This window comes from Musa acuminata, chromosome BXJ1-10, assembly GCF_036884655.1.
Source record: "Musa acuminata AAA Group cultivar baxijiao chromosome BXJ1-10, Cavendish_Baxijiao_AAA, whole genome shotgun sequence".
NCBI classification, from domain to species: domain Eukaryota; kingdom Viridiplantae; phylum Streptophyta; class Magnoliopsida; order Zingiberales; family Musaceae; genus Musa; species Musa acuminata.
In genome coordinates, this window is record NC_088336.1 from 31,316,678 (window position 1) to 31,342,793 (window position 26,116).

Genomic DNA, 26,116 nt, shown 5'->3' on the forward strand with positions numbered 1-26,116 from the left:
ATCAGTTCTTAGTTTGATCCGAAGTGAACTCGAGTTAACCGGAATCGTCTCCGACGCAAACCCTATTGTGCCCAACTGGCTCCCCAGCTACGCCATAAAGGATCTCATCGAGACAACGCGGTTCGTTCTACCGCCCGCGCCGGCCATAAACCTGAACAAAAACCCTCGTCCGGCTCATCGTGCTCGACTGCGTTAAGGTGGTGAAAACTGACTCCGGCAAGGCTTTTTCAACACGACTACACCCTCCTATCGGCCAGCCCTCATCCTCTACGGATGCGGCATGACGCCTCTCGTCAAGGCTTTTTCAACACGACTACACGACTATAACTGAGCTCTCTCTTCTCCACGCCCACCGTGCGATGCCAGAAGTGCAATAGGAGAGTTTTGAGATTCGCAAAACCCTGAGACGCCTCTCGTCAGATCCGGTGCGAGTTTCCTACAACAGCTGCCCTAGGAAAACCCTACCGCCATCTCTCTCGTGTCTGCACTTCGAATCGCCTCTGGGAAAACCCTACCGCTGTCTACGATGTGAGTGGCTTGTTCCTCCCCTCTTTCCCGAGTTCTTTGCCTCCCTCCTTGCTCTGAATAATTCTCCTTCAAATCGTCTGCAGGTCTCGGCTTTGCATCAAGAATTTGCCCAAGTACGTCAACGAGGATCGCCTCCGGGAATTCTTCTCTCAGAAGGGGGAGGTCACCGATGCCAAGCTTATGCGCACCAAGTACGAAATTCAATGAATTGCTCTGTTGCTCTATGATGCACTCTATATAGTAGTTGCATCGTTTATGTTTGCTTCCTTGGATATATCTTTGTTCGTCGAGCTTTGATAAGCTCCAACCATATATTCCAGGAGTAGCGAATTTGTGCGTTATAAAGGTTCCATATTTCTTCACGGGATCAACGCATTTTTATTTTTTAGATAGAAAACCTGCTCTTTAGACAAGTTTAATAATTGGGAAAATATTTTCTTGCGCTATACAAGTAGATAGTTTCCTTCATTCATTGCTCATCAAACATTATATTGGTAGGGTTTAGTTTTTCTAATTTGAATGTTCTTCTCCGGCTTTCATTCATTATTGGAAGATTAGTCATTTTGTTGTTTGGCTTTCATTCATTCATTTAAATAGCTCATCGTTTTACAAAGTGGATCAAGAACCTGATATGATTCACTTATTTGCTTCTTTTTGTCACTTAATGATCTGCCCGGTGACCAGTTCAAAACCAAGAAACAGAAAAAAAAAAAAAATCTTCTGAGATGACATATTTTGTTTGTATAGTAATTTTTGTGGCTTTGGGATATATATGTTAAACTTGAATAATCTCCTTTGTTTCTGTTAGAGATGGAAAGAGTAGGCAATTTGCATTTATCGGGTTCCGGACTGAGAGGGAAGCTGAAGACGCTCTCAACTACTTTAACAATTCTTACATGGATACATTGAAAATCACATGTGAGGTACTGTATGATCCCTCTGTTTCTTGTTTTTTCTTTTTTTATTTAGTTGTATTATAGTTGATGGTATATACCACTGACCTGATTGTGCTTGGCATCAAAGATTCTATCATTAGTTTTGGTATTTAGTGGGTTGGGACTTAAACACAAAGTTATCTCTTGGCTGGTGGCTTTGTTTGTGCATGGAGTTGAATGCTATCTGGCATCTGCATAACCAAAGCTTAAGTAATTTATTTCCTGCTTAGACTTCTTTAATATATTTTTCTGAAGAGTTTTTTTCTTCTTCAATAAAGTAGGCAAAAAAAATCATATGCACTCTTTTGAGAAGTTTGTATCTAACTTTCTAAATTGTATTGATTTATATGATTAACGCTTAATGTTATATATTCTATCCTAAAATTCGACAGAAAAAATAGAAATTGCCAGTTTAATTAAAAGCTACCTTGTCAGTACCATATGCTGTTGGCCCCCATTAAAGTAATTGATTTTTTGTCTGCTGCCTACTCGTGTATGGTCTGTCACTCATCCACTTGATTTCCAAGCTATTTGTGCCCAACTACATGGATTAGTATCTGAAATTCACCTCTGTGAAGGGCAATGTCCTTGGATAATCCAAGTTCATCATGTTCATTCATGATTATTGGTAAGATATGCTGAACACTGTACTACATCATGAAAATTACTTTTGACTTATTTATAATGTAGCTAAAAACAAAAACCTTAGTTTCTAACTATTTGGTGATCCTAACATGGTTTCCCTATAGCACCTTTTTTATTGAAAGAGAAGAGTTCATTCTCTTCAAGGCCTATCCCTCTGTCTGTCTAAGATTTCTTGTTTTGCTTTGTAGCACAGTATTTACTCTGAAAAGCATTGATATTTACATAAAATAGTTGTCCATTGCAGGTTGCTCGTCGAGTTGGTGACCCCAATATTCATCGTCCATGGAGTCATTATTCGACAAAGAAAGTAGATCCTTTAACAAATAGAAACAAGGATAGTTCAGTTACAAAAGATCAAAGTTTGTCTGGCTCAACATCCAAAGGCTTAGAATCCTTTTCTGTTATGTCAAAAGATGCCAAACGCAGTGAAAAAGATGATCCTAAACTGAAAGAATTTCTTCAGATTATGCAGCCACGGTCCAAACTAAAGATGTGGGCTAATGATTCTTTGGGTGCTTCTAATGTGATTGTCCCAGATGGAATTGCTGATGAGGAAGAAACTAAGAAATGTAAAACTAAGAAAAAGCAATCTGCTCAAATAGATAAGACTGACGGGGTTAAGGGGGAAAATGAGACAGCCCATGGGACTTCATCTAGCCCTACACAAATAGAGTCTTCTGAAATAATTCCCATAGAGCAATTCAATGGAGAGGATGCCACAACGGATATGGAATATTTTAAAAGTAGGGTTAAGAAAAATTGGTCAGATTCAGAAACTGATGATGATAATTTAGAAAAAGATGAAAAAGAATCGCTCAGTGAACTGCTGGAAACAGATGCAAAAGATAAAACAATTGATATACCAGGTATGAAATGCACAGAGTATGAACAAGTTGAGATAGAAGAGCAATCTTCAAAAGATTCTGATGGAGAAAACAATGATATTAAGAACACATCATCTAATAATGAGAACAAGCCGGCAATGGAAACTGGTCGGTTGTTTGTTCGCAATCTTCCATACACAGCAACGTATGATCAAGTTATCTTAATTTTTTGAAAGATCTTGTGCTAAATGGTTATTTTCACCTTTATTTTCTTCTGATTATATCAATTTACTGTTAATGATATGCAGTGAAGATGATCTGGCAGAACTCTTTAGTCAGTTTGGTGATCTATCAGAGGTTCATCTTGTTGTTGACAAAGATACAAAACGATCTAAAGGACTAGGCTATGTGTTTTACACACTCACAGAATCTGCGATGAGGTAACTATATTAGCTGAAAAGTAATTCTAATTTTCTAGATGAATATACACTTTTAGTTAATAATGTAAAAGGTATCATTTAAAGTAGTGTCTATTTATGGATTTGGTATGTTATTTTCTATTACCAGTGGTTGAACTCTACTTTTCCCTTGTTTTTTTAATCATGCAAAAAGAAGAATCACTTGCTAACACATGAAAGAAAAAGAGTACTAGGTGTATTTAATTTCATCTTCATCTGCCACAGCAAAATATTTCTTTCACAGAAGTTGATGTCCATGATGGCATCAGCTGATGTATTAGTGCTAGTTGATTATTGGTGATGTATTATGCCAAGATGATCTGGGAAAAATGTTAAAAGCTGTGTGTGTGTGAACTGTGAACAAGCATACTGAGATGGATAAGACTTGGTTGTTAGACAAACCTAGAATTGTATTTTGTTTGAAGCTCTAGGAAAGTTTTACATACACCGATGAAGTAGGTGATTAAAAGTTGTTTAGGCATTGAGGTCAATTGAATTCTTGTTGGTGCTTCATGGAGTGGAGGTGCAATACACTTAATTGATTGTATTACTTTCTCTTGTTTAGGACCTATTACTTCCTGAATGTGATTACATAAAAAATGGGACCAATGAAAGTAGGAGGATGTAAATTTTTCCCTAGGATGAGATCATTCATTCACCTTCAGCCAAATTTTGATGCATAAACTGACTAAAAGTGTTAAAAATGTGTTCTCAGCATTTTGTTGCAGTTTAGATACTTATGTTTTACATTAATTCTTCATATGCCAAATGTTGAAGAATACCAATTCTAAATCTAACATTCATGACTTAAAACAACTTGGTCTTGGAATGACAACCCTGGCATAGTTTGTGCTACGTGTCATGTGCTTGTTCGTTTTGGCATCATCCGTTATCATACTCTTTTAGCATGCTTTGTGTCTTGCCATTGGAAGCTGAAAACTTGTGTCACATCTTGATCTTCTTAAAGATCAAGTTTGTGCATTGACAAATGTTCATGCTTCAAGTGGTCTTGATTTAAACTTTGAATTCACAGATATGTGGCTTTTCAAGCATAGCATCAGATATTTGTTGTTTAACTACTTCAGTAATTCTAGTTTTGTTAATTATGTGGCATGCTTATTAAGTTATTCTTTGTTATAGGGCACTGGAAGAATTGGACAACTCAATATTCCAAGGCAGATTGTTACATGTTATGCCTGCAAAACCTAAAAATTCAACTTCTGAGAAACTTGAGTAAGCATATATTTCATTATAGTGTTGTCTTTCTTGGCACAAGGCTTTTAGGAATACAAGCTACAATTTCCTATCTTCTTATGTGAACTGCTGATATCTGTTTCTTTCACCATCCTTCAAGGTCTGATCATGCCACTACTAAAAAGAGCTTGAAGCAGCAACGTGAGGAACAGAAGAAGGCATCTGAAGCTAGCGGTGATACACGAGCATGGAATAGTTTGTTTATGCGTCCAGACACAGTATGATTCTATTTCAGATATAAATCCTTATAAGTTTAAAGGCCCATTCTGATGTTGTGCCCATTGCTCTCATATGATCCTTGCTTCAGCTACATTTTTGTTTTGACATCATTATTTTTCTGATTAAAGTATTAATGTGCCTGCTTCTTTCCTTACCCATTTATTCAGCCATTTGAGGAAGAAATGGCAAGATGATATATCACCTTGCTGATTTCAAGGTTTGGATTTTTTTTTTCAAATTATTATGTCTTGGCTGCAATTACCTGTGAATTGATTTCATTAGTGAGACAATAAGAGTTTCGTTTTTGTTGACTTCTCGTTGAAGTGCACTGCAGAATATGCAAAAGTGCAAACAATTATGACTGAGTGTGCTTCAGTCAATGTCCTTATTCTTCAAGGTATTAGAAGTCTCACACATCGTTAAAATTTTGGTGTCATACTTATACTAGTCCTCGTTTGATATGAGCCAGTGTATTGAAGTACCAGGAGGGGTATATGAGGAGAAGCAGAAGAGGATTTGGAGGAAGAGGAGGAAAAGGAGTAGTGGTTTTCGATAAGCCGGCGGAGGGCACGAGCAGCAGGCTACCTGAGTCAGTGCAGTAGATTGAGAGAAGAGTGCTAGGGGTTACTTTAACCTTACAATATAAAAAATGAACTGGGTTTATCACTCGATGACTAATGAACCATATCAAGAACCTCCTGTAAAGGACTGTTCCACATGCTGGTTCATGCTCAGACCGATAATAATGGCCAATATATAATTTAAAACCTTGCTCTCACATCTCCTATGGCTTAAGATGGTATGACCCTCTACGATAAAGAAATGTTGTGTGAGGGTGCCAAATTTGCTTTTCAGATAATTTGCAATTTTTTTCCTTATCACCTTGTGTCTAATTCATCTTTTGTCAGTATGTAACTTCTGGCATTGAGAAATTGGAGATGGTTACAATGAGGAGAAGATGAATACTATGCAAGGAATGTTATATCATGTGTTGTACCCATACCAACCGTTGGTCAGATTGGTACATACTGATCCTTACCAGTGTATCGATACATGATATACCAGTACGTATTGGTATTTCAAAGATGAAGAAGGAGAAGAGGAAGGCACAATGGAGGAGGAAGAGGAAGGAAAAAGTTGACAGTGGAGGAAGAGAAAGGAAGAAGGGGAGCAGTGCAGGAAGAGGAGGGAGCGTACCAGAGAGGTAGGTGGTGGCGAGGTGAACAGCAGTGGTGGTGATGACTTCTTTTTGTTTTTATATTGAATTGGACTGGACCATCTGAAATTGGGCAGTCCACGCCTGTACTGGTGTGTACCTCCTGTTTCATACCGGTCCAGGCGAAGCAGAGATCCTTGATAGTTGATTCTATGTATAATTGCAGTTGAATTTAAAGCTTCAACTATTGTTGGAATGATGCTTTGAAAACTAGTCAGTTTAAACCAGTTGAAGCTTCCTGTTTGATTCCAGTTCAGTAAGGATATTGGACTCTTTTGTAGGTCCTTGATGTTGCTCTCTTTTTAGATCAAGGCGTCAAATACCGATAACTAGTTGGTATTGCTTTTTTATGGTAGAGATCAATATACACATGGTACACCTGAACCAAATTGGTCTGCTAGATTACCAAATCTGGTACCGTACTGAGACTTAGAACTTTGGTTTAGAGGATTTGTTTTTGGTCTAAAAGGAGCCAGATCAGAAGCTTCAACTTTTGACAAGTTGTGGTGTATTGGTTATTGAACAAATGTTTCCTTAATCCATGTTGCACATTTTTTCCAAGTCTTGCAAGTCAGGAAACCCACAGAAGGTTTGGTCAAACATTGTTCCCTTATAAGTTTCTTTTGATATTAAAATAATTGAGAATGTGTTTTTGGGTATTGATGGTGTTGTACTGCTTTCCTTTTTGTTAGAAACCATGTTAACCTTTTTAGAACTAGAAAATTATCTGTTGTTGAGTATATGACTCTCATGCGTTGCAAAAATTCTTATGGTTCATCAATACCCATAGACATATAGGCTGTATGCTTCTCTGATCTGTGATGTTCTTCTTTCTGCTTGATTGTATAAACTGATTCTTTCTGGGGCATTGAGATGTGAAAGTACAAAAATAAAAAAGAATTCTTTTGATCCTATTCACTTGTGATGTGTGCATTATGTAAAGAATATGTATAAGTTGGTAATTTCTACACCATAACTAAGTACTATACTACTATGCAATTTTGAATCAAAGGAGAAAATTTATGACCAACAGTGTATTGTTATATTGGAATTTTAATAAAAATCTGTACGTTATTGTATAGATGTATGAACTTTTTTTTTTATAGTTTCAGAAGTTTATTGTAACATAATGCTTCACTTAGACAATCTGTTGCATGACTTTTTCGACGCATGTTTTGCAAATTAAATAGGCTTAATATGTATTCCAATATATGAATACTTAAAACTAAAAATTCCTTGTTTTTTAAGACCTATTGTGGTGTTGCTATTTTTTAATCCTAAAACAGAATTAGGATAAGAGTCATTACCAGCATATTTTGTTAATGTCTGGTGTTGCTATTTGTGCTACTTGTTACAGGATGAGTGGCATAGATCTTGGTTGATAGATACCTTTTGCTGCCTGTTTCTATTCTTAAAGTTAATCGTTTCTATCTGATTGAGCAAACAATGATGGATGCGGAGGAACTACTAACATTAGAGAAGAGTAGGATTGAAATTAACCTGATCACTAGCAACTCAACAGGACATCACTAAGTTTTCTTTTTCTTGGTTCTTGCATGTATGTTTGTAGTGTAGCTAATTGTTGTTGATGTGTTTGCTATGTCTCATAAATGCAAATGACTTATGTACATATTTCTCAATATAACTCGTGATCTTGCATAGGTAGTTGAAAATATAGCAAGGAAGCATGGCATTAAGAAGAGTGATCTACTTGACAGTGAAGCGGATGATCTTGCTGTACGCATAGCCCTTGGGGAAACACATGTGATAGCAGAAACTAAGAAAGCTCTTTCTAATGCTGGAATTAACATTATCGCATTGGAAGAACATGCTTCTAAGAAGACTGAAAATACCAAAAGAAGCAATCATGTGATATTGGTTAAGAACTTGCCTTATAATTCTAGTGAAGGAGATCTTGCTAACATGTTTGGGAAATATGGGAGTCTTGATAAAATTATTCTCCCACCAACAAGAGTATTGGCCTTGGTATGATGATCAATTTTCAGCCATTTTATTATCTATCTATGCATTATTAACTGTTCAGTTGTTTTTTGATTGATATTTTATGTAGATAAAACAATTTTGATAGTGTGGAATCATCTTGGAAGATAATTTCTCTTCTGTCCTGACTAAGAAAAAAAATTTGATGTACATTTATTCATCTTCAGTTCTATGGTCCTTCTCCTACATATCAGGTAGTTGCACCTCACAATGACATTACTTCTATTATTTGTGGGAATGTCAGTGACAGATACATATGATTATGGGGTAAGTAGGGGATATTCTTTGCACAAACCCTTTACCAACTGCTTAATTGTGGAGAATACAAATTCATACAACAATAGGAAGATGCAAGCACCTATGCATACACCATAAAATCCATAATCTGAGATTTTCCAAGGCATAATCCTATATGTCCTTTATGTAACTCTCAGGATAGAATAGTCAATCATCTAGTTGCTAATTTTTTTCTCGTCATCAATGGATGGAACTTCATCATACACAATTGGTGTGAGCAGTCTGCACCTCTTGACTTTCATCTTACTACAGAATTGGATTCCTTCACATGATATTCATTCTCCCATGCCAGCACGAAGAGGGTTATTCGCTTCCTGAAGCTGGTGCTCGATACTTGAAGAAAAGCAAAATAGACTTTAAAGTTTCAACCCTTGGCTTTTCTTTTGTTCCTCACTTCCATTAGGTTACCTACACTCTCCAAGTATTTGCATGGCATAGCATGGCTTTCCAGCATGTGCAATTCTGTTAGCTAAATGGCTCAAATAGTGAACTTAAAAGCCTTCAACCTTAAATGCAACTTCATCCTGCGAAACATCAAACTGTTGCTTTACCCAATACAGCGGTGTAGATAACAGTTAATTACTCATGTCATTTTATGACTTTTTTCATTGTGGAATGTTGATTACGTCTAATACCAAATGTAGTTACGAACAGAAGCTCGTGTAATTTAAACTGAAGTGTCTTTTGCACCTTTTAGGATTTAAACTGAAGTTTCTCTCAGGTAATTTTTCTTGAAGCTGGAGAAGCTCGTGCAGCTTTCAAGGGTTTAGCATATAAGCGATATAAGTAAGTTCATTGATTAATCCTTTTTTAAATTCTATTTAAAAAGAAATTTGAAAAGTTCAAGCACTTTCTAATGTACATTCCATTATGTCTTATGGGTGTTTATTTAAGGAAAAGACCGTTGTTAATCTCTAGTATTGGATACCACATGAAAGGTTAGATTTTAGGAAATTTAATTTGTAAATTAACATATTTTTCCCTTTGTTGCTGAAGCAACAACTATGATCACAATTTCCATATGGTGGAAGGTGTAGTCACAATTGATAAGCCTAAACATGGATATTTTTTTTAATGTCATCTTAGTCGTAATTGGGAGGAAGTTTGTTCTTGTTGTGAGCATTTTATTTATTTGGCTTTTAAAAAGTTAAAGTTTGAAAAGAGGAGGGTTGCTATTTGAGAATTGCCTAGTTATAACCCTACTGTGGAATCATGTCTACCAATGGGTATTGTCAGTTTGTGTCCCAGTGGCACTTACACCAAAACTGCAGTAAACATGCAATTGGACCAGTACACCAAATTGTCAGTTAGGTCATAGCTTGCGTTGGGTACAACATGACAGGTTCAGTTTGAGGACAGAATACACACGGTGTGAGTGTAACTATGAAGCAATATAATTTATGAATAATAATCTATAAAACACAAATGGAAGTTCCCATCAACTTCTTGTATTAGAAACAGTTGAAGGATGCATATTCAGATGAATGCGACAAACCGACAAAGAAAGAAAAAATAAAAAAAAAATGTTAGAATCAAGAAAGGAAAGGAAGATGTTGCAAGAAAGCAATGATTAACATTAAGAAAATGGGATTTACCACTAAAGGTCCAATAAGGACCATAAATTCAAAACAATTCAGTATTTCTTTGTAGCTACATATCCTAGTGTTTTTTGCTTCCTCTGGGACTTATTGGCACCAACTATATACATAATAAGCTTTATATGCTTCAAAAGTTAATTTGAAGTTGACTGCTTATGGTAGTTTTCTTGGCTCCTTAAATGACCATCATAAAATATGTACAAAGTTGAGTTCATATTATGGAATATTTGTTATAACAAAAAACTTTCAGAACACATCAGTTGACATTCTATTTTCTTGCCTTATCTTGTTACATCATGTGTTATAATTCTGTGATAAATTGCTTATACTGTAAAGGATGAGAAACTTATTTTGTTGATTTCATAAGAAAAGTCTCATTGAGAGAGGGACACAATACTTGATTGAGCATTTCGTGTCCTATCTTATATTTCTCTCTTTTTTTTTTGAATCGACAGTAAAGTTTTTTTTGTAGTTTGTAATTTCTCTAAAATTTGATTCATATTTGTGAATGAATGAATATGTTTTCATATGCTTCTGAAGATATGCGTCAACAGTCAACATTTTTATGTTTTTTTCTTCCATGTTTCCTATGCTACCAACATTTTTTATGTTTTTTTCTCCATGTTTCCTATTCTGTTGGTAGACTTTTGGATGTGATACTTCTGTATCTTCTCTGTTACTAATTTTCCTTTATAATGTTCCCAACTTGTAGGGATGTTCCATTATACTTGGAATGGGCTCCTGGTGACATTTTGTCTTCTAACCCAAAATCACAGAATGGGGAGAAAATTAGTGCAATTGGTGAAGAACATGTTAAGAAAGTTCTACTAGAGCAAAGTGTGGAAGGAATACCAGAAGAGGAGATTGATCCTGACAAGATGGAGGTGCGACGGTCTATAAGGCACATGTTATCTTTACAAATTTAATTATAATTAATATCATCTGTTTCTTTCCTTTCCATGCTAAAGTTGTGCCCTTCCAGAGTTTAAAAAAATATTAAATTAGTCATAAGGTCAATTTCGTTCAGCCGTAGGATCACTCAAATCTGGAATTACTACGCCATCTCATCCTTCCTAATTCATGATACTCTATCAAACAAAAGTATATAGCATATCTCAGTAAAATAATCAAATGAAAAAACTTTTGGTACCCTGATCATGTGACATTATAATTTATGAAAAAATAATTATTAATATTTGAAATTGATTCGTGGTATAACTTAAAAATGGTTTCAGAGAATCTGTTAATAGGCTTGATCCACTAGATCAAGATGGATAAATTAATACATCTGGTCCGCTATGTTGGTTGCATATGTGGCATTTGCATCTGCATTATGGATACGCAGACCACATGTTTAAGTATACACAAGGAAAGCACTTTTTACTTTCTTTTCCTGTGCAGTCTATGGGCCGCATCTGCATACAGGCAGGTCCATTAACCACTTTTTACTTTCTTTTCCACCATTTATTGTTAAGACTGTTCTCTGATAAGTTCCAAGCATAGTGGTGGTTTTAGTAATAATGTCTTATGCATTACAGATTAGTGCCTTGTGAACTTCCATGTCTGCATATGGGAATGTCTATATCTCAGTCCAAATAAATGACTTTGGTTATAGTCGGAGACATTTACTTTGTGCTAAAAGCATCATCTCTTCTAGGTTCCACCTTTAGCTTCATAGGAACTCAAGGCAGCAACTCTTATGGGCTAACCTGAACCCAGACTGAAGTTTGCTCATATTGGATGGAGTTTACTGGTTCTCAGAGTAGGCTTAGGTCAGGAAAGCTCAACTTGAGTTGGCATCGGATCAAGGCGTTTGCAACCTAATTTAACCCAGTTTGTATAAATAGCTCTAAAGTTATCACTGTGCAAGTAACCTAATGCCTGATAATGCCTGTAGAATGATCCCTTGATAATGTAGCACAAATATGAAAGTCCAAATTATTGTTAATAGGCCTTAAATTCCATGAACACAAATGTTTCTTTTTCATCTCCTGATGTTACACAATTTTTTGTTATTCATGAGGTACATCCTCTCATCGTCTTTTAACCTGTGCTGATAGCCTTGATACTTTCATGTGAACATGGTACTTGTTCTGAAGTATTTTTGCAATAAAAAGAATATCTGCATGGATTTATATTGAACAGAATCTTCATATTCTACCTTAATGGATAATTCTTTTTTTACTTAATCCTTTATGTTAGTCTTTGTACTACCTGAGTCTTACTGAGCATTACAATTTCAAGAACCTTCCCAGAAATTTGTGTTTCTCTAAATTAATTGTCAAATCTGTTTTTGGTTTGAAAAAATTAGTTGAATAGATTCGTTGCTAACCTTTGAAGATGGATATATTTTCTTTATTTTTTATTTTTGTTCTTGTTATCCAGTCACGATCACTATTTGTCAAGAACCTGAATTTCAAGACAACTGATGACACTCTGAAGAAACATTTTAGTGATAAAATGAATAATGGGACAATAAAAAGTGTAAAGGTACATTCTCTTGATTGGATTGTGAGTTTTCTTCTCTTTATTCTTCTTTTCAAATGTTCTTCCTGTTTTTTTAGGTAAAAAAGCACCAAAAAAAGGGAAAGGATGTTTCCATGGGTTTTGGATTCATTGAATTCGATTCTGTGGAAACTGCAACCAGCGTATGCAAGGATTTACAGGTAAAATACCAGCTGCTATTTGGAGATACTCAACAGAGAAACTTACACAGATCAAATGACTTTATTTCTCTTGTTTAATTGTCGTCTAATAATAGCTCTTTATACTTTACACTCCAGGGAACTGTTTTGGATGGGCATGCCCTTATAATGCAACTTTGTCATTCCAAGAAAGCTGGACAGGTTCCTAAAACAGACGAGAAGAATAAGAGCTCAACAACATTGATGGTAAAAAATGTTGCATTTGAGGCAACCGAAAAGGATCTAAAGCAGCTGTTCAGTCCATTTGGTCAGGTACTGTTATGTATTCAATTACTGTCTTATATGGCATTTCGAAGTTCTCAAAAATCTCTATTGATAGTGGGGATATCTGTTTGACTATTGGTGACAATCCTTAGTAGATATTTCCACCTCATAAAATATGTTTGGCATATAAGAATTACTTGGTCGAAATTACATGATTCCATACTCCAGTGCTTTTAAATCATGCTCTGATTGCAGATCAAGAGTTTAAGATTGCCAGTGAAGTTCGGTGGTCATCATAAGGGTTATGCATTTGTGGAGTACGTTACTAAGCAAGAGGCACAAAATGCATTGGAGAATCTTTCAAGCACGCATCTCTATGGTCGTCATCTGGTAATTTCCTTCACAGCCATCCCCTCATATACGTGCGAATCCATTGCCCATGAAGCTTGGCTAACTTTTTATTTTTTGTTCTTTAGGTCCTCGAGCGAGCAAAAGAGAAAGAAACAATGGAAGAACTAAGAGCAAGGGCTGCTGCCCAGTTTGGAGTTGACAATGGTGGTTTATCCAAGAAAAGGAAAGCCACTTCTGTGGTTGAAAGCGCCGAGAAGTTTGCAAGAATGCTATAGCGTTCCTAAATGTGATTATGATATCTACTTCTCATTGTATCGACACACAAAAGGGAATTATGTTGGCCAAACGAAATATGTATTTTTGTTTATCTTTTTTTCTGTATTTACCGAGTCATAGAGCACAAAGGGTTAATTTGACTTTACTCATGAGAATCCACTCATCAATTTTGCCGTCATAGAGCACATCGGTACGAGCCTTGATATCGTGATCTTTAGATCATATTTATTGAGAGAAATAAAAATTTTCTTTTTCTAGAATGTTTTAAACCAACCAACATGCATGTAGTGATCTTTCTGACTGCGGACCAAAAGGAATAAAAGCTAAAGAACAGTTAAAATAAAAGCTGGAAAATTAATTTTTGCCATAGTTAATAAAAATGTTTTATCCTTTAAATTGTTTTGTGCAATCAAGCCGGAGTGTATCTGAAGGCGGTTCAGTTCTGATTCTTTTCTTTCGAAATCACCGGTTCGATGGTTGAAAAAAGCAAAAAAAGAAAGAAAAAAAAAGGAGGTCAACCACCATAAGCCCCATGAAGCCACGGGGAAACCCTACATTAGCATCTCCAAATCGAAGCATATCCTACTGATAGTGAGCGAGGGCAGTCAACCACCGATGACGAGTCCAAGTCGCTCTCCACCTTGCAATACAGTGGTCCCTTAAAGCTTTGAAAAGACTCTACATCAACATCTCCAAATCGAAACAAATCCTCCTCATCGATGAAGTTGACAGTGAGCGAGGGCAATCAATATCACCGACGATGAGTTCGAGTCGCTCTCCACCTGAAATCTTGAAAAAACCCTACATTAATATCTTCAAATTGAAGTAAATCCTCCTCAAAATCATCGTTTCGAAACTGGAGTCAGATCTAAATATACCGTACATATTTTATATAATGCATGTTACGCCTATCGATACTATCTATGATATGTGACTTGTTCAGAGCTAAGTATGATATGTATGATTACAGGGCTGCCACCAAAAGTTAAGTTGATTCATCAAAGATATTATATGACAAAGGTTAATGCAAATGTTGTGGAGATGCCGTACGACAGGGACAATAATGAAAATGTTTTTGGAGCTTCATAAATGAATCGATAATTTGGTAGGGGCGTATAAGCAAAAAGGAAAAGCTCCTACTTTGACATTATCTCTGGTTGAAGGCACTCGAGTAACAGAATGAAAAGAAGTGAAGCTGAGAAGAAGGTGATGAGCATGTGATGGGAACAGCCTTTGTGTCTGTCTCCTCGGCATCAGAGCTCACAGCACCTCAACTCTTCCTCTCTCTCTCTCTGTCATCTGCTTTGCCTCTTATTTAGTGTTGGATCTGTCACCACGGTGGCTGGTGGCTACCCAATGCCACAATCGTCTGACCCTTTTTTTTTCTTCTCTCTCTGAGGCATACAACATGAAGAAAGAGTGATGCACGAGTGGGTTAATCCTTATCGGAAGATTCAATAGAAGGATTTGATAACCTTGTTCATTCAACATGATTGGGGTTCTTTTGCTGCAGGAGGTCACTTGTAGATCTCAGGGGCAACTGTCGGTCATTCCATGTGGCTGTGGAGTTCAGACTGAGATCTGTAAGGAAAAGTTTTTACTATTGTGAAGTAAGAGGAGAAGAACCAATTCGATCAGATTCTTCTGCTTTGATCGCACGTTAAATTTCTTCCTTTACTGACTGACAGCAAAAGACGAGATGCACCCGAGCGACTTTTATCTCGTGACCCATCAGCCACCACTTAGCTTCACATAACGACACACGGCATGGGTATCTAACAATAAAGACACAACAGGAACTATAGAAAACTGCAGCAGATCTCGTGTTCCTCGCCGGTGCAGGCGGCAGAGGAAAGGGACAGAAGCGAGTGGAGGAAGAGGACGGGGATGAGAACCTTTGAAGGACTCCCATCACAGAAAAGACGTCTTTGGTGGTGGGATTCCATGCCTGCCCGACTATTGCGAGTCCACAGCCACTCAAAACAGCCTTTTGAGCACAGCCAGCCCGAAACCATCACCTCACTCGGATCAAGGCTTTCGACACCCTGTTTGCATTGTTCTCTCGGTTAATCTCATTCACCACATTGGCTGTGTCACTGTCTCTGCTGCAGGAGAAACTGTGACTTTGGTAGCATATATTTAAAGGCATCCCGAGGTGGATCGGCGGTGATCCTGTGCGTGTGTGTCCGTGCGCGAGAGAGAGAGATGATGATGACGACGACGACGACGATGAGGCGGGAAGACTTGTGCTGGGTAGCAGAATTTAGAATGACATCTTCTCCTTTTCTCTTCTCTCACACTGTAGTAGATGTAGTGTTTTATGATGAAGTACATGGGGATCCACCTACACACTCGATGTTACATGGTTTAGGAATGATTTTTTTTGGTATAATCATATTTTAACATAAGATAAACATAATTAGTAAATAAACAAATAGATCAGTAGCATTTCAAAGATGATTTTGAGTTCCTCGAAGAACAAAAGTCAAAATATGACATTAGTCATTGTATTTCGTGAACAATATACCAGAATTTTATGACAATTTGATGCCTAAGAAATCTCAATCTATAATATCTGATTGATAGAAGATAAGATTTTTTTAACTATATAAGAAAATCTCTTTATTCTATTGAGAAAAATCCTTCATTCTTCTGAGGGAAATCCTTCCTCCTAATCTGTATAAATAGGAGATAAACATTTTAATGTATTTAAGAGTGCTTGTACAATGATGAGTGGGGTGTTCATGACTTCCTCCACCAAGATGCTTGTACAATGATGGGTGGAAGAAGTTGGAAGAATTATCCTTTACCCTTAATTTACATATGGCTAATGAAAACTTCTCATGAAGATGATCAGCGATATCCTTGGCAAGCTGTATCCTGAGAAGGCAATGGAGGCAGATCAGAAAGGCTATGATTCTGCCAGTATGAACATTTCTTGCATTGTGTTGATGGCCAAAAGCTGAAGGATGACTTCGTCGCAGCCATGCCTTTTATCTTCTTCTTCTTCTTCTTTCTTTTGATATATGCCTATTAAATTTGGTCACCCGTAGCAGTACATCTCCCTATTAACTATGAGATCACTTTTATATGTGCAGATTGATTGGTAGTCGGTATTTTGAGCATCTTCTACTCGATAGTAGGATTGTGGAAAGATCTTGACAAATATATGCTGCCATTGGGATGTCAGATACATAAATGTATTCGCTGCAGCTGCTGCTGCAGTGCTGACAGTGGACGAAGCTGAGCAGAAGATGAAAATGACGTTGAAAAATGAATGAATCCTTCGGAGCAAGCCATTTTCTTTCTCTCATATATAGAATTATAAGCATGCATACATCTCGTCGGTACACAACGCATAAACCTTTGATAAAACATAGACATACATCTCAGTATCATATGCACTTCTCTTTGGAAAAGACACTCGTCTTTCTCTGAAATGTGCATACTATATGCATAGGAAGAAGGCATCGACCCTTTGGGAAAAAGGCATTCTTCTTTTATCTGAAACGAGTAGAATATATACATGCATCTAATTGGCACAGTACTGAAAGGAATCCATGAGAAGGATGACAATAAGAATGCATGAGAACCCTTTGCAGAGGACACTTTTTCTCTCTCTGAAGAATATGCACATACATCTTATGGATACAGTACCGAACCACAGGCAGCTTTTCGGCTGGGGGAGAGCAGCATCCGCATACATCCGGTTGATACAACACGGAGAGGAATCCATGGGAAGCAAGACAGACAGAATGCAAGAACCCTCCCTGTGGAAAAGGCACTTTTCTGTACAAATACATCTCCACTTCTCACCGGATACAGCACCGGGAGAGAGAGGAATCCATAGGAAGCATCCATTGGGAGATGGAGCTGGGCGTTGCTCGGCTTTCTAGGGAGCTCCTCCTCCACACATGACCTGCTCACTGCTCAGCATCTTCCTTCATTTCTTAATTAATGCACGCTCACTACCATCCGAGGCCGTCTTCTCTCTGCTGCCCCCACACGACCACGGCGCCCACTGTGCCAAATTCCCACAAGCATCACCAGAGATGTACGTCGTCATTGAACCGCAAGTCCACAGTCTGTCCTGTGGAGCTGCAAAGCTGAGCCTACGGCTTTCTTTCATGAAAATTCGTGCAGCCTTTGGTCACCGTAATACCCATCACCTGAGATCATCAGCTCAGGAATTGGAGGTCGAGCTCAGCCTTGATTGGGACCAGAACGACTGATTCGGACCCAATTAGTCAATGGAAATAATAGACATTGCAAAGGCGCATTGACCACTTCTCAGTCCCAAATGGAGCTGTAGACTCAACAAGAAAATTAGAGTGAGTAATCAGATTCTACTTTTTTTTTTCTCTTTCAAAAATTATGATTAATAGCAATTTTAAAAAGAATATACACAATGAATTTTAGCATTAAATGTAATAAATCAATATCAAGTAAGGAACAAGAATTGCAAAATAAATTATTTAGAAAATAAAAAATAATAATAATGAATTTGCATTGCATAAATCAATCTATCAAACCATTGCAAGAAGTGCACAAATTAGAAATATAATATAATATAATACCTGATTTGGGCTTAACAATTAGTAACAGAGAACTTTTCATTATGGGATAACATTGTTGGTTTCAATCAATTTCTACTTTTAGGTTTTTCTCTAATATATATAAATATGCAAGGAAAAAAAAAAGTTAGATTTGGTTGAAAAGATGTACAGTGGACTTTATTTATGTTACCTTGATTGGTATCAATCTTCTTATACCACTAAAATATTATAAGAGAAAGAAAAGAAAAAAAATTATGAATAAATAATAAAAACAAGATTCGAACCTAAAATCTTACGATAATTTAATTTAATATCTTACGAGAAATTATCAAAATCTTTACTAAATATATATTTTGAACCCTTAATCCTTGATAAGTGAGTCTAGTAAATCACTGTGAAACTAATATTTAAGATACAATAATATATTTTATTATAAATAAAAGGAAAATAAAATAAAATTCATGATATAGAGACAATCATTATAATGATTAGAACCGCTTGTTGAGTCGATAAAGAAGACCTGAGCTACAGGAACATGGCTCAATCAAAAGATATAAAGGAAGCAGCACGGGTTTATCTTGAAAGCTGAAACCGAAACCTCCGTGTCCATATAGCTTTCACCTTCCCTTACCTCTCTCTCTCTCTCTCTCTCTCTCTCTACCTCAAAAAGAGAGAGACACACATATTCTCCCACTCTCCATCCCACCCCTCGAGGCCACAAAGTTTGCATTAAACAACGAGGGAAAACCCAACTACAACACAAAGTAGCGATCTTTCAAGCACACTACATTCTATCCGAAGTGTGCAGTAGAATTAATGGAGATGTGTTGGGAAGGAGGAGGAGGAGGGGTGGCGGCGGAGACAAACAAGCCGTTGCCGGCGCCTTTCCTGACGAAGACGTATCAACTGGTGGACGACCCTGCCACCGACCACATCGTCTCTTGGGGGGACGACCGCACCTCCACCTTCGTGGTGTGGCGCCCGCCAGAGTTCGCCCGCGACGTCCTCCCCAACTACTTCAAGCACAACAACTTCTCCAGCTTCGTCCGCCAGCTTAACACCTACGTATGCTTGCTCCCCTATTCCTCGTCTTCCTCTGCTTTTCCTTGTTCCTAGTGTTTGTAGCTGAGCTCGTCTTGTTTCTTCTTCGGTCTGTTAATGGTGGCAGGGGTTTCGGAAGGTGGTGCCGGAGCGATGGGAGTTCGCTAATGAGTTCTTTCGGAAGGGCGAGAAGCACCTGCTGTGCGAGATCCACCGCCGCAAGACCTGCTCCCCCTCTTCCTCCTCGTTTCCGTTTGCTTCGTCTCCTCCTTCGTTCCCTCTCTACCACCACTTCGACGACTACCGTATTGCCGTCCCTCACTGGCAGGACGCCACCCCGTCGTCGCGTATCCTCCTCCTCGGGGGCAATGATGTCGATGCCGCTAATGCTGTTAGAATGGTCAGCGGAGTAGGAGGAGGAGGAGGAGGGGGGCAGGCGACGGCGGCGGCGTTGTTGGATGAGAACGAGAGGTTGCGGCGGAGCAACGCGGCGCTGCTGTCGGAGCTCTCTCACATGCGGAAGCTCTACAACGACATCATCTACTTCGTCCAGAACCACGTCCGCCCCGTCGCCCCCAGCTCCGCCGCCGCTGCTTCCGCCAACTTTCTCCTGCCCTCGTCTTTTCAACGGCGAGGGGGTCGCACCTCCGGAAGTCCCACTTCCAGCAGCTCCCTCACCATCGCCGACGAGCCATCGCCTCCTCCGCTAGACAACGGGACCGATGACAAGAACAGAGGCTGCAACGAAGAGAGCAGCAGCGCGAAGCCCAAGCTCTTTGGGGTGCCACTTGATGGCTGTACCAGTAGCAGCAACAACAAGCGTGGCTTGGACGTCCACGAGACGACGACGTCGCCGTCCACAAAACCACGTCTGGTGTTAGACAAGGAAGATTTGGGGCTCAATCTAATGCCGTCGTCTCCCCCCCCTTGTTAACATGCATACCGATCTCTTCTCGCAGCTTCTAGTCTAGATTTGGTCCATTCATCGATCTTAGCGTATGTCATGTTGTTTCTGATCTTTTCAGCTTCGCCACTTTCGTAGTTGCTTCGTTGTGTACTGCTGAGAGCTAGTGTAAATAATCCAATCCTAATGGTTCGGTGCTGAAACCCCGAATACGAATCCATGAAAAGCAACTTCTTCTTCTCCTCCTCCTTATCGACCTTCGAAAAGAAGAAAAGCGAAGTCTACACGAGGGAAGACTCTTTTTAGGTTGGTCAAGCAAAGCATGCACGACGCCACAGTACTAACATTAATCCAAGAAAAGGTAGTCTAAATCAGCAATCGAAACCGGAAACCTGGAAACAGCTGGGGGAGTGGAGTGGATGAGCAGCAGTGGAAATATCATCAGCAACAAGGAGAAAGAGCAGAATGGTGTCTTCTTCCAAGCTCCAAATCAAAAACTACTCGGAACGTGATAGTTCTCAGAGATTCCCCGTCCTCGTGCTGCCATGCAGACTACATCGCAGGCTGACCCACTTGTTGATCCACATAAAATGACAAGAAACAAAGCAACAAGAAAGCGACAGAAGAGCAGGGAGGACAGCGGATCGATGTGTGGCTGTTATTTTGAGGACGATGCATACACAAAGAGGCGACTATGTCTACTATGTTTCGGATGATTCCCAGCTGAAGCTTCTGGCGATGCAATTAATCATCGCACTATTGGTCTGGTCATACTCAGTCGGGCAGCGTGAAGCAGCCTGCTGTCTTTCCTGGAGCAGTAACATGCGATTGCCTCTTTTTCTACCATCTTTAAGGGTTTGATGATACCGCCAGGCTCTTTTGATGGGCTCATGGGGTTCTCTTTTCCTCTTCTTTACCTTTCTCTTGCTCCGAGATCCAATTAGGGGGCCATTGACTGGGGAATGCCTTTTGCCGAAAACGCAATACCTGTCGCCAGAATTGCTTTATCGTATGTTGTAAAGGGAACAAGAATAAAGATGTGGAGTGGACTCCGTGTAGGCAGTAGGCTGCCTTTGGGAGTCTTCTCGTCTCGGTGCCATGGATGCCCGAAAGAGAAAACAAAGTGTTGATGGAAACTCACGGGAGACTGAATGATGTCTAACGAGAAAGATAAAGCCAGAAAGCATTGGGAGGATAGATCAGAGACGAACCAGACTGGGTCGGATGCACACGCAGAACACGTGAGGCCGCTCGTGTGATCGTTAAATCTAGAAAACTCCGCACCAATCTGTGATGTTCGCAGGCATTCAGTACGACGACATTACTTATAAATCTAAAGTCTCAATTACTTGCTTCCACTACATAAATCTTCACGATAATAATAATAATAAATCGAAAAGTCTCAATTACTTGCGTCCACTACATAAATCTTTTATCTTCATTGACTATAAATTTTAGTTTGCAGTAGGCGTAGTCTTTGTAATTTCAGAATCAGCCATCACGCATTTACTCAAGCAGCTGTCTCACAAGTTACAGCCATGAGTGGTATGAAACCAGACTTGTTTATTCTCGGCAATGCTGAGGAATTGGGCAACCCAATTAAATTCAAACATAGAGATAGGAAGATCGAATTGTAGGGAGATTTATTGCGGAAGCTTGTTGAGCTTGCAGTAGGCGTAGTCTTTGTACTTCTTCGGCTTATACTTGGCTGGGCTCTCATCGCCGACGAGCTGTTGCAGAGGGCCAATTACCATCTCACCAGGAGGCGCGCAGAACACTGGCCAAGACATCCTCACCTTCTCTTTGTTCACGGTCGTTCTGTGCAGCACGCTCTTGTATGTTCCATTGCTCAAAATCTACATAACACGACACCAATAGATGAGAAAGAAGATGAATGGTATATGTATATAGTTTGTTCTTTCTGAGTGACCTCGATCTGATCACCGATGTGGACGATGACAGCATTAGGAATGAAGTTGACGTCAATCCAGTGCTCATCTTTGAAGACCTGCAAACCCGGCACAAGGTTAGGGACGAGGAAGGTGATAGCACACATGTCAGTGTGCGCCACCACGCCGAGAGCCAGGTCAGGCCGAGGACACGGTGGGTAGTAGTTCATCTTTAGACGTAGCTCCAGTCCATCTCCACCGAGTGCTCCCTTGAGGACATGCTCCTCCAGTCCCAGTCCCCTCGACAGCGTCATCAGCATCTTGTCCACCAGACCCACCAGGTGTTTGCCATATTCCTCGTTTGCTTTCCTGTCAAAACAGCGGCTGATTCATCCCTCCTACATCTCATAATATCTTTTACACAATCTTAATCTTAATCTTTTTCAACATATGAATATTTTTTTTACTCTCTAATTTTTTTTTGTGATATCATATTAGAAATCCATTAACTATGAAATTGAATCAAATTGGTTAGATAATCAAGTCAAATATCAACTCAATCAAAAAACTTAAGCTATTTGATTTGGGGATCCAACTCAATATATATTATCTTACTATTTTTATATTTGTCAGGACTATTCTTTTAATCCTCATTTCAATCTCTCCTTATGTATCAATATTTTTCTAGCGATGCTGCTATCATCGAATCATGGACTCCTCTCTCTTCTCTATGACTATTGTAACATCCTTGATTAGTCCCACGTTAAAAGTGGATAAGATTAAGATTGACTTATAAAGATTTGATGAGTATATTATTATAAATTTTAATTTAAATATTTTGATCAGTAATTTAGTTCAAACGAAGTTGATAGACCAATTAACCCGTAAACCCGAGTTGTGACATTTGTTTTGAAGTTTCCAAAACAAAGCACACAATTTACGGATCCTACGGCTGATATGAATGAGACAAACAAAATTGATGCTATGCGTGAAGCACGAGGTCCATATTCTAAAGGCAAAGCCCCGTCCACATCGTCTCCTTCCGCAGGCCAATTCTACCAAGTCTCCGACGAGTCAACATCCTCGACAAACATAACTTGCCTTCTGCCGGAGGCACCTACTACGAGTCATCGTCTCAATCAACACACAAGAAAACAATTCCCTAGATTCAATGTAGTAATTGCCTCCAGTAAAGATAGCTTGATATACACATAGAACAGTGAGAAAGAGAGAGACCTGATCACTTTACCTATAATCAGCAGGGTTCTTGGGCCAGATGGCGTGGTTGACGCGAGCCGGCGGCGAAATGTAGTGGAAGAAGAAGTCTACCCAAGCCTTTTTGCCCTCCAACTCCCTCTGCAGCTTGGTCCCATATCCTTCCGAGCTCCCCGGTTTGCATTCCATCGCGTACATCTCCTTCTCCTCCTGCGGCAACTCGAAGAATTGCTTGCCGACGCGCTGAAGCTCACGGATCACCTCCCTCGGGATCCCGTGGTTCAGCAGTTGGAAGATTCCCCACTCCCGGCTGGCCTCGGCGACGGCGATCGTCAACCGGTCCCGGTCGGCGCCCGCGAGGTCGATGACGGGGATCTCCGGCGCGGGGCCGCGGTAGGTGGTGATGCCCGGCTGCTCGTGCTCCGACCGTATGAACTCCGGAGGCATAACACCGTCGGCGGCGCAGACGGAAGCGATGACTTGAACCCTCTCCACCTCCATCTTGCGTGGGTGCTACGCACTAGCCTGAGGCCGCTTCTTGCGCTCGAGTTGGTGGATTGTGATAAGCTAAGATAAGAAGGGAGATTGCCGGTCTGGCACTAGGGTCACTCTTTTCTAGGTTAAGTGTGTCGGCAGTCGAATTACCACGGCGGAGCACACATGCGAAGTCTCTGAAAACGACAACATTTACTGTTGTATTCTTCTTCATATCTATATCAACCATTATGTCAGTTACCATCCAAATGTTTATTGATTATCACCTATTAGATCATGATAAATCTAATATTGAGATATTGATTTAGTTTCGAGTCGAAAATAAGCAAACAAATCAGTTGTCTCATCGGACTCATGAGCGCTGTTAAACGATGACGAGGAACGGGAAAAGCATGTAACGTAACAACGGTTACTGTGGAAGCTTGTTGAGCTTGCAGTAGGCGTAGTCTTTGTACTTCTTGGCCTTGTACTTGGGAGGGCTCTCATCACCGACAAGCTGTTGCAGAGGGCCAATTACCATCTCACCAGGAGGAGAGCAGAAGACTGGCCACGACATCCTGACCTTCTCTTTGTTCACGGTTGTTCTGTGCAACGCGCTCTTGTATATCCCATTGCTCAAAATCTACGTAACACAACGCCAATAGATGAGAAGGAAGAAGAATGAATGAGATATGTATACTTTTAGTTATTTTGGTGACCTCGATCTGATCACCGATGTGGACGATGACAGCATCAGGAACGTAGTTGACGTCGATCCAGTGCTCATCTCTGAAGACCTGCAAACCAGGGACATGGTTGGGGACGAGAATGGTGATAGCGGACATGTCAGTGTGAGCCACCACCCCGAGAGCCAGGTCAGGCCGAGGACACGGCGGGTAGTAGTTGATCTTTAGGAGTTGCTCGAGTCCATCTCCCCCAAGTGCTTCCTTGAGGACATTATCTCCCAGTCCCAGTCCCCTCGACAGCGCCATCAACATCCTGTCCACAAGACACGCCAGGTGTTTGCCGTAGTGCTCGTTTACTTGCCTGTCAAAACCGCAAAGGTCAAAACAGGTTACCTAGATGAGTCAGATAATTCAAGACATACTGAGGTTTGACTGGATGAAGCACATGGCGGTGATGTGAAAGTGGCATTTAAAATATGGCTCGCCGTGGAATACGAGGCTCATATTCTCAAGCAATGACCTTGCTTTGCCCATATAAAAAACACCATGCACATTGTCTCCTTCCCTACGCCAATTTCCTTGAAAGTCTACACGAAGCATCATCCTCAACTAACATTAAATTAACCCTCAATCTGATCACCAACTCCAATTAGTCACCACCTCAAACAACACATAAAAGAGAATAATTCCATATATAAACTCACTATATACATATATATGTATATATAATTACTTTACCTATAATCGGCAGGTTTCTTGGGCCAGATGGCGTGGTTGACGCGAGACGGCGGCGATACGTAGTGGAAGAAGAAATCAACCCAGGCCTTCTTGCCCTCCAACTCCTTCTGCAGCTTGGTGCCATATCCTTCCAAGCTTCCCGATCCGGGCACCATCGCGTACTTCTCCTTCTCCTCCTGCGGTAGCTCGAAGAATTCCATGCCGACGCGCTGCAGCTCACGTATCACCTCCCCCGGAATCCCGTGGTTCAGTAGTTGGAAGATTCCCCACTCTCGGCTGGCCTCGGCCACGGCGATCGTCAACTGGTCCTGGTCGGCGCCCGCGAGGTCGATGACCGGGATCTCCGGCGCGGGGCCGCGGTAGGTGGTGATGCCCGGCTGCTGGTGCTCCGACCGTATGAACTCTGGCGGCATGGCGCCGTTGGCTGCACAGACGGACGCGATGGTTTGAACCCTCTCCATCTCCATCTTGTGTTGGTCAAGGTCGGAGCTGCTACTAGCAAGAACCTGGTTCTTTTGTTCACGTTGATGGATTTGTTAAGGCTACCCAGGTACAAATATGGGAGAGGAAAGGTTTCCATTTTGGCACGGAGTCATTCAATACTAAAGTAAAGCCATGACTTAATATTCTATTCCATGTGAAGAAGAAAATGTGTCTTTGACATGTGATCCTCCAACATGCTGAAGATGTCTCGTCTTTTAACATTATGGCTGTCTCCATCCAATATATAATTATATATTTGAGCTAAGCCAACCTTACCCTTGTCTTCTTCACATGACGCGTGAATCACTTTATTGAAACTCGATCTCAGCGAATCTATCTTCCGATACTCTAATGAAAATTAATTAAAACCAGTAACAGATTTTGACTATGCATAGTTTCATTATGAATCTTTCTTACACCACCACGTTTTTGTCCTATGGACTCTTTACCAGGTGATGGATCGCTTTTAGAGAGTGGTACCGATTCAATCAAAAAATGGTGAAATAAATGCGCAGGTATTACTTCTTCTAAAGATGACAACTCAAAATTTAGTAAAGGCACCATAGCAATAATTGGTAATACTATCTTTGTAGTGAATAGTTTGGAGCAAGCACATGTA

At 39.9% G+C, this 26,116-nt stretch overlaps 4 protein-coding genes across 4 annotated transcripts; 2 read left to right on the forward strand and 2 right to left on the reverse strand.

Annotated features, from left to right (window-relative positions):
* The first annotated feature begins 135 nt into the window (after positions 1-135).
* On the forward strand, positions 136-13,689 carry LOC103969179 (multiple RNA-binding domain-containing protein 1). Its single transcript, XM_009382644.3, has 15 exons — positions 136-528; positions 612-719; positions 1,337-1,451; positions 2,353-3,137; positions 3,241-3,372; positions 4,531-4,623; positions 4,745-4,862; positions 7,742-8,065; positions 9,099-9,163; positions 10,688-10,859; positions 12,361-12,465; positions 12,540-12,641; positions 12,759-12,932; positions 13,140-13,274; positions 13,361-13,689. Coding segments are annotated over exons 1-15 (2,580 nt in total). The 5' UTR covers positions 136-526; the 3' UTR covers positions 13,511-13,689.
* A 4,985-nt stretch (positions 13,690-18,674) lies between these two features.
* Positions 18,675-20,127, forward strand: LOC103969180 (heat stress transcription factor B-4c-like). The gene is made up of 2 exons (XM_009382645.3): positions 18,675-19,132; positions 19,236-20,127. The coding sequence occupies exons 1-2, from the start codon at positions 18,884-18,886 to the stop codon at positions 20,040-20,042; spliced, it is 1,056 nt and encodes a 351-aa protein (XP_009380920.2). The 5' UTR covers positions 18,675-18,883; the 3' UTR covers positions 20,043-20,127.
* Positions 20,128-21,432: 1,305 nt separating this feature from the next.
* Positions 21,433-23,773, reverse strand: LOC103969182 (flavonol synthase 1). Its single transcript, XM_009382647.3, has 3 exons — positions 23,151-23,773; positions 21,943-22,270; positions 21,433-21,868 (listed from the first exon to the last, which is right to left on the reverse strand). The coding sequence occupies exons 1-3, from the start codon at positions 23,615-23,617 to the stop codon at positions 21,656-21,658; spliced, it is 1,008 nt and encodes a 335-aa protein (XP_009380922.2). The 5' UTR covers positions 23,618-23,773; the 3' UTR covers positions 21,433-21,655.
* A 112-nt stretch (positions 23,774-23,885) lies between these two features.
* LOC135596182 (flavonol synthase 1-like) lies at positions 23,886-25,556 on the reverse strand. The gene is made up of 3 exons (XM_065088134.1): positions 25,015-25,556; positions 24,310-24,637; positions 23,886-24,233 (listed from the first exon to the last, which is right to left on the reverse strand). Exons 1-3 carry the CDS (start codon positions 25,479-25,481, stop codon positions 24,021-24,023), a joined length of 1,008 nt encoding a protein of 335 aa, XP_064944206.1. The 5' UTR covers positions 25,482-25,556; the 3' UTR covers positions 23,886-24,020.
* Positions 25,557-26,116: the final 560 nt, after the last annotated feature.